At 43.2% G+C, this 15758-nt stretch overlaps 1 protein-coding gene across 1 annotated transcript in view; it reads left to right on the forward strand.

The window, feature by feature from the left end:
* The window catches only part of CCNYL1 (cyclin Y like 1), a 103628-nt gene that overhangs the window by 30556 nt on the left and 57314 nt on the right, over positions 1-15758 (forward strand). Inside the window, exons 2-3 of the mRNA XM_089671208.1 lie at positions 6699-6773; positions 13890-13924. Of these exons, the coding sequence (XP_089527334.1) occupies positions 6699-6773; positions 13890-13924 (110 nt within the window). The remainder of the gene's footprint in view (positions 1-6698; positions 6774-13889; positions 13925-15758) is intronic.

Here is a 15758-nt window from a genome sequence, read left to right on the forward strand (position 1 = left end):
TTTGCACGTTTAAAAAATAATTTAAGGCCTGAAGATTACACAAAACTCCAAAACATATATTTTCTGAAATTACAGACCCTAGAGAAAAAAATAGCGGTAGTTCCAAATTGTTTGTCACACGATATTATCACAAAGGTCTAGGAAATGCAAAATTTCAGAATTAAATACAAGTTAATTTTAGGGCACAAAAAGCAATAAAGTATCCAATTTTATTGCAAAATATAAAAGACGAGGTTGCATCGAGTAAATAGATATTCAACATGTCAAACCTTAAATTTGCGTGCGCTTGTGAAATGGCAACAAACTTTAGTTAGTAACCTATATTTTCTATAGGCGACCTTTTAAAGCCCCTTATCGGTCATCCGTTTAGTGTTATGGAGGAGGTCTGGTACTAGAATTATTGCTCTCATTCTGGCATGTGCGGCAATGATGTAACATGTGTATCACAATTGACGTTTTTGTGCAGGCGCCCCAGCGCGTGCTTTTATGTTTGTACGTGCGCATATGTAGGGGTGGGGGGCCATGAAAATTATTTTTTGGGGGGGGTTATAAGCTTGGGTGTAACTGTCATTTTTCTTTTAAAAATGAAAATAAAAATATTCTTTTTTTTTTTATCACATAGGGGACAAAAAGACCCCTATGTGATTATTTTATGGTGACAGGTTCTCTCTTTTGAGACATCCATGGCCTAACAGACCCTGCATGTCTCCCCTGTACTACACTGAATGTAATGCAGTGCACACTGCACCTAATTACATTCTTTCCCGGCCGGGAATCTGTCAATGGGGACCTGGAAGTGATGTCACATCACTTCCAGGTCAGGACAAGAGGGGGAGGAGAGCGGATCCTTCCCGCATCCCGGCATATGGCCGGCACCCACTAAACCAGTCCCAGGCCTGCAGATGGGCTAAAGGTAAATAAAAACGACCTGCCCGGCACTACATGTCCCGGGCGTCAGGCAATATAAAATGAACATCCCTGTGCAACCAGTTCTCACTGAATTTCAGCATATTGCACTTCAGCAAACTCCAGTAGTACAACGAACAATAAAACCTGATCCTGCATTCCGGGACTGTGCTTTACCAGAGCAATTACAGCAGTTACCCTCTGTGCTCCTGTTTTTTGTGGATGCTGTAAAACATGTTATGACACAAATTTCCAGAATGGCCCTAATCTTTTCACATGTGCAGAATTTAATGGCTAAAAATCTGGACAGCTGAAGCTGGCTGCAAAAAGCACCTCACATGTATGCCTTTCAAAACTAGTTCACACCACATGCGTTCCAGTGCTTTTTTTTTGCTTTTTTTCTGCATCCAAAATACATAGAAAGTAAGTTGCATGGTTTTCAATGGCATGGTTCACACCAGTACTTACAGTTTCAGTGCATTCTGGTTCCAGGAAAAAAAAAAAGAACATGCTGCATTTTGCCTGCGCAGAACTGCACTGGAACATGGTAAAATGCACCAGACCACAGTGCAGAAAAGATAACTGGAACGTATCCGGAAAAACATCAAAAACACGCGTACAGAAACGTATACGGAATGGATCTGCAAGGAAGTGGTGACATCATTGTTAGGCACCTGTGGGCCATACGTTGTTGGCACTCCCTCTTCTCTGCAACAGCCACTAGCTGAAACAAGGGAGTAATATCTCGTAACTGCCAGAAAATAGGTACATATACATATCTTTCTATTGGTTAGTCAGGATAGATGTTAGGAAAGGGCCAGGGGCATTTTTAAGAGTATTTAAGTAGAATACCATGCAAAACATTATTTTTTATTTATTTTTTTTTTTTTAGGGTTAGTTCCCCTTTTCAGGGAAAAAAACACACAGAAGGAGCAAGGATTTCAAATCCCAAGTTTGCTAACAGGCTGCATGGGCGTTAACAGCTCAGCACCCACGGAGGTACTACAAGGACCAGGATGGGGTGGGGAAGGTATCTTGTGTTCACCTTTTCATTTTTTCTGTAAAGGTGAACTAACTGTACCTAGAGTGTGGAGCTTTGATCAGGAATGTGTTTAAAATTGAACTAATGTTATAACTGGTCACAAGATTCAATTTTCCCCACGGCAATAATCACTCTTTAGATAGTCCTCTCTCTCAGCTTGCAGATTTATATCAAAATTCAGTCAACAAAAAAACCCTTCCTGCATCATTTTTTACATTAAAGATTATGTAAACCCTCTGCTTGTAAAGCAACCTATTCAGTTTAAAATAGAAATTCAAGGCAAAACTTTTATGTATACGTAACCCCCGCCCCCAAAAAACCCCCAAAACAAATACCCATTGTTTTTTTCCATTTCATAGAAGTGATCAAATTCCCTCTGTAGAGTTTTTTTTTTTTTTTTTTTTTTTTTTTTTTTTTTTCAGGAAGCTAGCTGCCATGCCCTTAACAGATGGGTCATCAACTGTCAGCAGGAATCACCCACTGACCGCTGATTGTGGAAAAGAAAATTCCTGGAAAATTACGTGTGGGCTGTAAATTGCTCTTGCTGGAGGCTGCTATTATGCTGAAGCCCAGAACCCCTGAGCAGCAGTAAATCTTTAGGCTGTCAGCAAATCGACCCCTAAATTTTCAGCATAGTGCCGAAAAACAGAGCAACGAGCCTGCACAATGCAGGGGGAGATAGTGTATTACTGGATTTTAAGTGGTATAGGCACTTAGTTTTAATGTTTTACATAGCTATACCTGCAAAAGGGGCTAGCCTGAATTAATCTAGCAGGACTTAATATTCTGGCTAAAGTTACACTTTAAAATTTCATTACAAATTTGATCTCTGATTCCAGTATGTACCAGATTCAAGCTCTAGAAGTGTGTTTGTTATATTTTTTTCCCTTAACCATATAGCTGGTTATTTAAATAACATGTAAAGTAAAAAAAAATATATTATTTCTGCAATCGATTTGTTAAATAAATTAACAGTCAATTTTGAGTTTTTTTTTTTCTTTCAGATTAATCGAAACAATAAACGGCCAACTAATTGATTATAGAAATAACTGTTAGTTGCTTATCGTGCTTTTATTATGTTTTGCGAATGCATACGTTATCTTGTTACTGAATGTAATTGCAAGTGAAATTAGAGAAATCGTATCTATACAGGAAGCATTGTAACAGTACTAAATGTAGAATATCTAATTTGCTTTTATGCTGTCCTGTATACTTTAGAACAGGGGTCCTCAAACGTTTTAAACAGGGGGCCAGTTCACTGTCTCTCAGACCATTGGATGGCCGGACTACAGTTTAAAAAAAAAAAAAAAATGAACAAATGCGGACACAGTACAGGAGATGACCAGAGACTGCAGACATAGTACAGGAGATGACCAGAGACTGCGGACATACAACGGTGGCGGGAATACTGGGCCAGCTGCTCCATAAGATGCACAGACATTTCCCCCCAAGTGTGTCTTATGGAGCGAAATAGTGCCCCATCATTGGTGTCAGTGGGAAGAAACGTGCCCCATCATTGGTGTCAGTGGGAGGAATAGTGCCCCATCGTTGGTGTCAGTGGGAAGAAACGTGCCCCATCATTGGTGTCAGTGGGAAGAAACGTGCCCCATCATTGGTGTCAGTGGGAAGAAACGTGCCCCATCATTGGTGTCAGTGGGAAGAAACGTGCCCCATCATTGGTGTCAGTGGGAGGAATAGTGCCCCATCATTGGTGTCAGTGGGAGGAATAGTGCCCCATCATTAGTGTCAGTGGGAGGAATAGTGCCCCATCATTGGTGTCAGTGGGAGGAATAGTGCCCCATCATTGGTTTCAGTGGGAAAAATCGCGTCCCATCATTGGTGTCAGTGGGAAAAATCGCACCCCATCATTGGTGTCAGTAGGAGGAATCGCGCCCCATCATTGGTGTCAGTGGGAGGAATCGCGCCCCATCGTTGGTGTCAGTGGGAGGAATCGCGCCCCATCGTTGGTGTCAGTGGGAGGAATCGCGCCCCATCGTTGGTGTCAGTGGGAGGAATCGTGCCCCATCGTTGGTGTCAGTGGGGGGAGGAATAGTGCCCCATCGTTGGTGTCAGTGGGGGGAGGAATAGTGCCCCATCGTTGGTGTCAGTGGGGGGAGGAATAGTGCCCCATCGTTGGTGTTAGTGGGGGGAGGAATAGTGCCCCATTGTTGGTGTCAGTGGGGGGAGGAATAGTGCCCCATTGTTGGTGTCAGTGGGGGGAGGAATAGTGCCCCATCGTTGGTGTCAGTGGGGGGAGGAATAGTGGCAGTACCCAAAGTCCAAATACACATCGCATGTTGAATCATGTTTTTGTCCTCCCTGTAGATCTTCTGATTTTTGCCATAAACTTTTTTCCTCCCTCAACTAGACTGAGATTTCAGAAACGATTAATGAATGAATGAAAACCCATTAATTTACTACATCTATCTAACCTCTTTTATTTATAACCATATTCTACATTTCTTGAGTCAATAATGGTTTGTTCAGTAGTGACTTTCACTTGAAGGGCAAGTAACAGTGTGACGTAACTAGCTTATTTCAAATACTTGCAAGTGAATTTTGACAAATGTGACTGATAACCTTGAACGTTCCATGTGTCACAATCTTGTATGACTTTCAAAAGAGTTACCTATAGGCCCACCTTTGAAATACTATTAGAACTATTTTTGAAATACTCTTAGAAATGTAAATGTAATGTTCATTAATTTTGTGAGATTACACATTTCGTTGTAGTGTTAATTTATGAAAACCTCAAAACCAGTCCATAACTTAGATGTTTGTACTGCATGTAATGATTTGATATGAAACGGCAACAAACTTTAGTAACCTATATTTTCTATAGGTGACTCTTTTAAAAGTCAGTTTAGTGTTACGGAGGAGGTCTGGTGCTAAAATTGTTGCTCTCATTCTGGCGTGCGCAGTGATATGTAACGTGTAGCGCAATCGTCATTTTCATGTGTAGACACCCCAGCACTTTTGCGTTTTGTACGAGCGTACATATGTGGGGATGGGCCTTGAAAAATTGGTGGGTTATATGCTTGGGAGTAACTTACTTTTTTTTTTTTTTTACTTTTTATTTATTTTTTTACATAGGGGAAGTCCCCTATGTAAGGATTTTTTGATGACAGGTTCTCTTTTTGGAGACATGCAGGGTCTTTTAGACCCTGCATGTCTCCCCTGTACTACACTGAATTGTAATGCAGTGCACATCGCACTGCATTACATTCTTTCCCAGCCTCGATGGCCAGGAATCTGTCAACGGGGACCCAGAAGTAACATCACTTCTGGGTCAGGCCAAGAAGGGGAGGGAAGCATATGCATTTATATGGCTGGCACCCACTGAACCAGTCCTGGGCCTACAGATGGGCAAGCGGAGCCCGGGACATATAGCGGGCGGTGGCTGGCACTGGGCTGTATGGAAGTAATTGGGCGTATTTTTTGCCAAAAAATATATATATATTCATTTTTAAAAACTGCGCGTTTCGGTTTTCGGCCAAGGGCACTTTGAATTTTCATTTTCGGCACCAGAATTTTCGTTTTGTTGCACCACTACCTTTTACCTGCTTAATTGATGAAGAAATAACAGAGGAGTAGCTCACACCTGGCCATGAAACAACAGCTTTTGATTTAATTGTCCAATTATTTTTGGTCCCTTGAAAAAGGGGGGGTGGCTACTCTTAAGAGATGTAATTCCTAAACCCTTCCTACAATTTGGATGTACATACCCTCAAATTAAACCTGAGCGTGTGCACTTTCAGCCCATATCTGCTGTATAGCTATAGCTTGAAAATGATTTGGTAAATACCTGAAAAAATCTAAAATTGGGCCTGTGTCCGAATACATATGGACCTAACTATATATTGTATTCATGGTAGAGGTGTTTTGTTTTTTTTTTTCCCCCTTAGTACTGTTTTTGCTATTTTTGAATCTTGGTGCTGCTGATCTCCCGTGGACTATTTAGCTACTTTGTCTGCATGCACGTTTTCTAGCATTGGCTTTTATCATTGGTCAGAACCAGCTTCTTGATAGGGGCATCAGTAGACCATGCCTTTGCAATAAAGTGTCAATATAAGATGACAAAAGTATTTTGCCAGCATACCCACAAACTTGTTTCAAAGTGAAAAGCTCTTTATTCTTGTATGAGCACGTAGAAAAGCAATGTTTAAAGACTGCGTAGGGACCCTTCTTTAGGGATGCGATAAACCACAAACCGTTCAAACCTATAAAGAAATCATCCATCAGTAGAAAAGAGAGCTTGCCAGTACCCTGACCACCCATAATGCCAAATCCATTTATACAATATGAACAATAATTTGCATGCATGCATGGCTAAACATTTGTTTGGGGCAATGCAGGCTAATACATGCAGAGTTTACCAGCGAACTAGTACACTCAGCAAGTCTATCTATATTAGCATGGGTGTTAGAGGACCATAAGATGGGGTATATTATACCAAGGTGTTCATGTAATGTTCTGTGTAACTCTTATAGACAGCAGAATACAGGGAAGAAAGTAGAAAAGGAGGAAAAATATTTGAAGTGCTGTAGATGTGTAATCATGTCTAACTTGAGTCAATGTAAGTAATAAAATCCATCACTTGCATATAGCCAGAGGCTATCTGAGCAGTACATATTGCATTCTAATCACACACATATGCTACAGTAATGCTGAGTATTTATACTGAGCTGTGTAGGAATATTGGGTGCAATAAATATTTTTAACTGATGCATAAATTTGTGTTTCATTTTAGACCTTGCACTGGAGTCTAACCCATCTGACCATCCAAGAGCAAGCACAATATTCCTCAGCAAGTCCCAGACTGATGGTAAGGACTTTTTTTTTTTTTCATCTGCTTAAAGTTCACCCAAACCCAGGAACAAAATGTAATGTACACTGCTCCAAAAAATTAAAGGAACACTTTGAAAACACATCAGATGTCAATGGGGAAACATATGCTAAATATCTATACTGATATGGATTGGGTAATGTGTTAGGAACGTAAGGATGCCCCATCTTTTGATGGAAATGAAAATTGCCTAACTACAGAGGACTGAATTCAAAGAGACCCTGAAAATCAAAGTGAAAACATTATGCAGCAGGCTAATCCATTTCGTTGAAATTTCATTGCAGCAACTCAAAATGGTAATATGTAGTTTGTATGGCCCCCACATGCTTGTATGCATGCCTGACAATGTCGGGGCATGCTCCTAATGAGATGACAGATGGTGTCCTGGGGTATTTTCCCCCAGATCTGGACTAGGGCATCACTGAGCTCCTGGACAGTCTAAGGTGCAACCTGGCGGTGCCGGATGGACCGAAACATGATATCCCAGAGGTGTTCTATTGGATTTAGGTCAGGCAAGCTTGGGGGCCATTCAGTGGTATCAATTCCTTCATCCTCCAGGAACTGCCTGAATACTCTCTCCACATGAGGCCGGGCATTGTTGTGCACCGGGTGGAACCCAGGACCCACTGCAGCAGCGTAGGGTCTGACAATGGGTCCAAGGATTTTATCCCAATATCTAATGGCAGGCATTGTCTAGCCCAGCAATGGGCAAACTACGGCCCGGCGGACCTTTTAATCCGGCCCGCGGAGCGTGATACTGTCAGGATGGCTGTCAGGATGTGTGTAGGCGGGGCAGCATGACGAACGCGAGGAGAGCTAGGCTCCTCTCACAGTCCGCCCTGAAGACCGGTGTAGCATGAAAATCTGTCTCCTATGAGGATCTGTCCCCCTCGACGTATCTGCGCATGTGCTGGAGATCGCCGATCGGCTGCTAATGCCTGAAACTGGCACATGCGCGGATACGTCGAGGGGACAGATCCTCATAGGAGACAGATTTTCATGCTACACCGGAACGGCGAGGGAACACGGCGAGAGGAACGCGCGGAGCAAAGGTAAGTGAATTGACACAGGGGGGACTTGGGGACTTAATATGGGGAATGAATTACTATAGGGGGGATGAATTCCTATATGGGGGATGAATTCCTATATGGGGGATGAATTCCTATATGGGGGATGAATTCCTATATGGGGGATGAATTCCTATATGGGGGATGAATTCCTATATGGGGGATTAATTACTATATGGGGGATTAATTACTATGCTTACTATGGGGGAATATTACTATACTTACTATGGATGACACATACACATCATTCATCTACTCTTGGTCCGGCCCCCGGGTCCAATATATGAACCCATTGCGGCCCTCAAGTCAAAAAGTTTGCCCACCCCTGGTCTAGCCTGTAGAGGTCTGTGCGTCCCTCTATGGATATGTCTCCCCAGACCATCACTGACCCACCACCAAAACGGTCATGCTGAATAATGTAACGGGCAGCATAATTCTCCACAGCTTCTGACCCATTCACATCTGTCACGTGCTCAGAGTGAACCTGCTCGCATCTCTGAAAAGCACAGGGCCCCAGTGGAGGACCTGCCAATTCTGGTGTTCAATGGCAAATGCCAAATGAGCTCTATAGTGCCGGGCAGTGAGCACAGGGCCCACTAGAGGACGTTGGGCCCTCGGGCCACCCTCATGAAGTCTGTTTCTGATTGTTTGGTCAGACACATTCACACCAGTGGCCTGCATGAGATCATTTTGTAGGGCTCTGGCAGTGCTCATCCTGTTCCTCCTTGCACAAAGGAGCAAATGACGGTCCTGCTGATGGGTTAAGGACCTTCTATGGCCCTGTCCCGCTCTCCTAGAGCAGTGGTGGGCAACCTTTTTTTTCAACTGAGCCAAATCTCGCCAAAACCACGATTGAAATTTATTTTGAGAGCCACATTTTTAAAACTGAAAATACATCCCCCATATAGTAATTCATCCCCCATATAGTAATTCATCCCCCCTATAGTAATTCATCCCCCCTATAGTAATTCATCCCCCCTATAGTAATTCATCCCCCATATTGTGTCAATTCACTTACCTTTGCTCCGCGCGTTTCTCTCGCCGTGTTCCCGCGCCGTTCCGGTCTTCAGGGCGGACTGTGAGAGGAGAGGAGTTCGTCACGCTGCCCCGCCTACATCCTGACAGCCAATGTTTGCCACGCTCCGTGGGCCATATTAAATGGTCCGCCGGGCTGTAGTTTGCCCATTGCTGGGCTAGCTGCAGAGTCCTGACTTTTGGGGCGGCCGCCCGAGAGGAGGGAGGGGAGCGGGCGCCCGGCACACAGAAGAGCCGCATTAAAGTGTGTAAAGAGCCGCATGTGGCTCGCGAGCCGCGGCTTGCCGACCACTGTCCTAGAGGAACTGCCTGTCTCCTGGTATCTCCTTCATGTTCTTGGGAGTGTGCTGGGAGACTCCGCAAACCTTTTGGCAATGGCATGTATTGATGTGCCATCCTGGAGGAGTTGGACTGCGTGTGCAACCTCTGTAGGGTCCAGGTATCGCCTCATGCTACCAGTAGTGACACTGACCCTCCAAATGCAAAACTAGTGAAAAACATTCAAAAATGAGGAGTAGGGGGAAAAAAAGTCAGTGGCCTTCACTTGTAAAACCATTCCTGTTTGGCAACAATGAGTCTATCCCCCAATCTAGTGCACCTCTTATTTTCATTAACACCAAAGCAGCTGAAACTGATTAACAGCCCCCTCTGCTACTTAGCTGATTAGATCAATATCCCAGGAGTTTAATTGACTTGATGCTATACTCTAATTAAAAAGTGTTTACCGTATTTTTCGCACCATAAGACGCGCCTAGGTTTTAGAGGAGAAAAACAAGACAAAAAATATTCTGAACCAATGGACTGCAGATGACCAGAGACTGCGGACACAGTACAGGAGATGACCAGAGACTGCGGACACAGTACAGGAGATGACCAGAGACTGTGGACATAGTACAGGGGATGACCAGAGACTGCGGACACAGTACAGGAGATGACCAGAGACTGCGGACACAGTACAGGAGATGACCAGAGACTGCGGACACAGTACAGGAGATGACCAGAGACTGCGGGCACAGTACAGGGGATGACCAGTGACTGCGGGCACAGTACAGGGGATGACCAGTGACTGCGGGTACAGTACAGGGGATGACCAGAGACTGCGGGCACAGTACAGGGGATGACCAGAGACTGCGGGCACAGTACAGGGGATGACCAGAGACTGCGGACCTTTGGGGAGGGAGGGGCAACAGGTACCTGAATTTGACAGGTACCTGCACCCACTTCTGCGGAGTTGTCCTCCCTTCTTCCTGCGGTGGCTTCTGTGACAGCCGGGTGCCCACTTCGCATGCGCAAGAAGCGCTGCGCTTTGTGAATGGCCCGGAGCCTTCTGGGACCTGTCATGTGTCCCAGAAGACACCGGACCATTCACAAAGCGCGGCGCTTCTTGCGCATGCGCAGTGGGCACCCGGCTGTCACAGAAGCCGCCGCGGGAAGACTGCAGCGCTGGAGCGAGGAACAGGTAAGGTCCTGCAGGAGAGAACAGCTGAGCGGCCGGCCCGATATTCTGACATGGTGGCGGCAGAAATACCGGACCGGCCGCTTTACATTCGCTCCATAAGACGCACTGACATTTTCCCACCTTTTTTGGGGGGGAAAAAGTGCGTCTTATGGAGCGAAAAATACGGTAATTTTTTTAAGCAGTGTATTTCAGTTTACCAGTTTTTAGATGTGGTGGCTAGATTTTTTTTTTCTTCAGGCTTCTCTTATTTTCATCTCATACTCCTACCAGCAGCACACTTCTTCTTCGGCCTTGTTCACACCATGCCCGCACACTAGCATGTTGTGTTTCATACCGCATGCAAAATGCACTCCGTTTGCGATCTGCAGTGGGTGTCAATAGAAAGCTAACACCCCAAACACAGGTCGCAAATGCAGTCTGTTTACTCTCACCAGATGACCAGGGGTGGACTGACCATTGGGGAACTCGGGCACTGCCCGAGGGCCCGGGTCAGTAGGGGGCCCCATGATATGTCCCTGGTACCTTTCATAGGCTTTTTTGGGTGTGATTTGAGTGTGGGCGAGGACACGGGCCCTATGATCCCCTAATGCCCGGGGGTGCCATGAGTTGTCAGTCTGCCCCTGCAGATCACATGATACTCTTGTACTATGTAATCTGGTTAAAGTGCAATTTAAAAATGCATGCACTACTTTTGGTGCGGTGCGATTTCTAGCTCATGATATGTGTATGTATGTGTGATTTTGCACTTCCGTGTAGGGGGTGCATGCTGTCAATCACCAGGTCCCGGACGGTGATTACTCACCAGTGCCCGGTGATTTCCGAGGATCTCCAACAGGGACGAGAACAATTTTGTTTACTAACAGTTCTCCTCCTTGTCAGCTCAGGCACACTGACACAGCCGCCTAGTAAAACACTCCCGGTACACAGTTAACCCCTTGTTCATCCCTCATGTTATCCCCTTCCTGCCCAGTGCCATTTTGTACAGTGTCAGTGTTTCTTCTTTTTTTTTTTTTTTTTTTTTAGCACTGATCACTGTATTGGTGTCACTGGGGATGTCAGTGACACCAAGTCCGTTAACCCCAGTGTCAGAATGTCTGCTGCAGTCCCGCTATAAGTCTCTGATCACCTCCATTACTAGGAAGAAAAAAAATAATAATAATCCCAGTGTATATATACCGCCATTTGTAAACGCTCTAACGTTCACGTAAACCAATTAATTTACACGTATTGGTATTTTTGTTTTAGCCATGTAGACTTGTTTTAGACATGTAGCAGAATACATTTTGGCGTAAATTTATGATGAAATTTCTTTCTTTTTTTTTTATTTTAATTTTTACTGGACATGTTTGATAGCAAAAAGTCAAAAATGTTTTTTTTTTCTCAAAATTTATATATATATATATATATATATATATATATATTATCGCAAAAAAAATCAAATACCGCCGAAAGCTCAATCCATGGGAAAAAAAGTCGTAAATTTCATTTGTGTGCAGCATTGCATGACCGCTCAATTGTCCGTTAAAGTAACACAGTGCCGTAACGCAAAAAATAGCCTGGTAGGAAGGGGGGTAAATCCTCACGAGGGCAAATGGTTAAGCAGCCCATAGTGTTTTGGTTTTTTTTTTGTTTTCTTTTGTTTTTGTTTTGTTTGTTTTTTTTTTTCTTTTTTTTTTTTTCTTTTTTTAATCAGCAGGTTGAATGGAAGAAAAAAAACTGACCCAGTTCCCCCATCCACACATTTTAAGGTGGATGGGGGAATCCTCCTCACTGAGCTATTATGTTCTGACAGTGGGAAGACTTCCCCGCTGTCAAAATTCTCTGATCAGTGCTGCTGGCTATAGCTTGGTTGAAGAGTTTGGATAGCAGAGATCATAATTAAACCCTCGGAGAAGGATAAACAGCTATGACATGCAAGAAGAGAGGGGGTTGTGCTAGGGAGTGAACTCTTCTTGCAGTAGATAAAATTTCTAACGAGTTCAAGGGCACACTTCAAGTGAATAAAAAATTCATGGAAATAAAAAGCACTGCAAGTAAGCTTTTTAAATACTTTGATTTTTCTGTTCTTTGAACTGCTTTTTTTCAACAAGGTCTCTAATATTTGCTACTTGTGTGAGAACAGTGGTCTGACATTTCACCTTGCCTTACTGGCACTACAGCACACCAACTGGCAATGCTTGCCAAGGAGAGAATGCACAGAGAGCAGCATTTCTTCTATACAGCCTATTTGGGTTTGTGCTGGAAAGCTGCAAAGGGTTCTGTAAGCTACAACACTTGACAGTTGAAGCTTTAAGAACAGTGTAAGTGACTGCCCTATTTTGGCTTGAATCCAATTGGACTTTATCAGAACAAAGGGGAGCAAATAAGGGAAGTTCAATGTTGGGGTTTATATATGCCTAATAGGTAAGTTCACTTATCCTCAGAACCCAAGTTTTCTCTGCTAGAAGTTGTGTGAACTTGCTGCTTTTTTCTGTCTTAGGTTCTTTAGCATTTTGTGACCAAAAGTTCAATGTCTCTAATTAGCCGCCAGCCAGTGTCCCTGATCAATAGCCACCCTAGTACAGTGTCACCATAGTGATACTGACTGGAGTGGCTAGTGATCAGGGACACTGACTGGATGTTCAACTGACATTGTTTTGTTTTTTATATAAAAGTAAAATAATTGCTGCATAGAACACATGCATGAGTGGCAAGAGAGAAAGGGCATTTTAATACGCCCTCAGTAGTGCGCAGTCTGACTGTTTTAAGTGCAATGGGCAGACAGCAAGTGATTGAAGAAGCCTGCAGTGAGGGCTAGTTCACATTAGATGCAGTCCAGTGCGCTTTTTTTTGCATCAAAAATGCATGCACAGTGTTTTCCATGTATTCCAGTGGCCCTAGTTCACACTGGTGCAGTCAGTTTCTGGTGCAGAGAAAAAAGTAGAATGTGCTGCATGTTTTCTGCACAGAACCATACTGGAACATGGCAAACTGCCCTGGAACTGCATGTGGTGTGAACTGTAAGCAAAAACGTATCTGGAATGCATCCGGAGTGTGTTTTTTGTATTGTGAACTGGCCCTGAAGGAAATATGTGAGCTGCCATTGCTGACCTCTTTCTAAGAATACTACTTGCCTGGCTGTCTCTGATGTCAGTCCCTTCCGAGTCACTGCCCATGAACAAACATGCAGAATGCACTCTGAATTCCTGGTCTAAATTCTTGTTCCAAGTCTGAAACCTCAGAAAGTGCTTGAGCTTTGGAAATGTATAGAGAGCCAGTTATCTAGCATTTCCACAAGACAATATTCTATCACTATAGGTTCACTTTAAGAAATTTGTATCTAGCCTCTATAACATCCTTCCACAACTTTTGTTGGAATACCTGTGATCATGCCTAAACTGCTTTTTGTTTTTTTAGGGCATTGTAAACCTAGACATTCTTAAATGCTTTTGTAACAGAAGTGCCTGACGCACAACAGCGCAAAGGGTTCCCAGCTGGTATGTATGCTGGATGTGTTGAAGATTTACTAATCTTGTATTTGCTTTTTTTTTATAGTGAGAGAAAAGAGGAAGAGCAACCATATAAATCATGTAAGTTATAGTAATCTTTTGATTTATTGTGACATTAGTGATACTTTTTTTTGACTTTGACTCTGTTATTTACTTTGCTAGTTTAATTGTTCTTAGCAGTATATTGTAAACATAAAAGGTGAACTCCAATTTTGACAAAACAGATGTACTCTTCTGAACAAATTCAGGTCAGTTAAAGAAGAGCTGCCCTTTTTCTAGATTTAGGAGTTGGAACCTTAGCTAGTTTTTTAGTGTTGTGTGTCCCCACATGGGGACCCACTACTGCGCTTCCTGTCCCAGAGATGTAATAGGAAGTGAATGTAACTTACTCCAATGTGAGGGAAATTTCCCACCTGATAGCAGTCATCAGAACAGGTGTCTTCATAATTTTGCTCTGCTTGCTCCTGTGATAGTCATACAATTTTGATTTCACCCTCCTCCTTCATGACTACCAACTGAGAGATTGCTTCTCTCACCTGAATAGGTAAGGATACAGATTGAAAGATCCCACCCACATTTACATCTGCAGTGTTTTTCCTGTCTCTGCCAGGGTAGGATGAGAGAAAATGTTTCAACAGACCATGTTTGTTATTTTTGTGGTTGGACTATTGGCAGAGCCACAGGTTTTTAACCCCCTTCAAAACTGTAAGCAGAGACTGTGTAGCAGTGTACATGCCAGTGCCACCATAAAGAGAACCTGTTGCTTAAATGTGCTATCACATGGGGACTTGTCAGCCTGCTAGTGAGGCCAATAAAGTAAAAAAAAAAAAAAGTATAATATTAAATGTAAACATTTTAACCACTTGCCATCTTGACATCACAGTGAACATCCTGTTTTTTGGTTGTGTATATGCGCACCCCCTGCTGGCATGTCCTGGGATTTGACACCACGCAAGTTTGTCAGCAGGCTGCAGTCAATGATTTTGGTTGTATACCTGCTTATCAACTGTGGCTAATCCCAGCACAGAGTTCTGTGCTTACCAAACACACAGAACAGCAATCTGGCTGTTCTACCTGAAATCAACTGTGAGTTCAAGGAGAAGAGACAGCCAGATCCTGTGAGTAAAAACAGTACACATACACTTTGTTAGGCACACAGTTAATTGATTGCCCTTCCCATCACCCTTGTCACCCATTAGTGTTTTTAGTACAGTGTTATCACTGATCAATGTATTAGTGTCACTAGCGATGTCCGTGTCTCAGTGTCCCTCCCAGCCAGTATCAGTACCAGATTGCCCGCTAAACCATAAGTTGCTGGTCACTGCCACTACTAGTATAGCTTCTCTATAGCTGCATAAATCCCAGAGTTTATACCATAGCTTGTAGACGATATAACTTTCAAATAAACCAATACTAAAAGAGAGCTCTATTTGTGTGGGAAAAAAAAAATATACATTTCATTTGGGAACAGTGTTGCCTGACCAAGTAATTGCCAGTTAGTAGTATGTAGCACCATGTTGAGTAGCACAAAATGCCCTGGTCATGAAAGGGGTAAAACTTTCCAGAGGTCAAGTGATTAAGGATGCAAAATGAAATGTTGTCCTCCTTGATCAAGATAATCTCATGGTCAGACCATGCACCTATCCCTGTCAATATTGCTGAATACAACACAAATAACATGACCCCCCAAAAGCATTTCTTTGCTATTAATAAAATACGTTAATGGCTATACACTGTGGAATGCTCATAAACCATACAGGAGAGGCGTATTGAGTAAACTTTGTGTTCACACTAAAAATGATACACCCGCCAAACTGATCAGTTATTACATAGGATAAAGTTAAGTGAGAATAATAAAAAGCACTCTACACTGCAAATATCAACAGAACTCCTGAAAGACACACAAACCCTCACA

This window comes from Staurois parvus, unplaced genomic scaffold, assembly GCF_062004578.1.
Source record: "Staurois parvus isolate SC_StPar_1 unplaced genomic scaffold, SC_StPar_1.0 ptg000011l, whole genome shotgun sequence".
NCBI classification, from domain to species: domain Eukaryota; kingdom Metazoa; phylum Chordata; class Amphibia; order Anura; family Ranidae; genus Staurois; species Staurois parvus.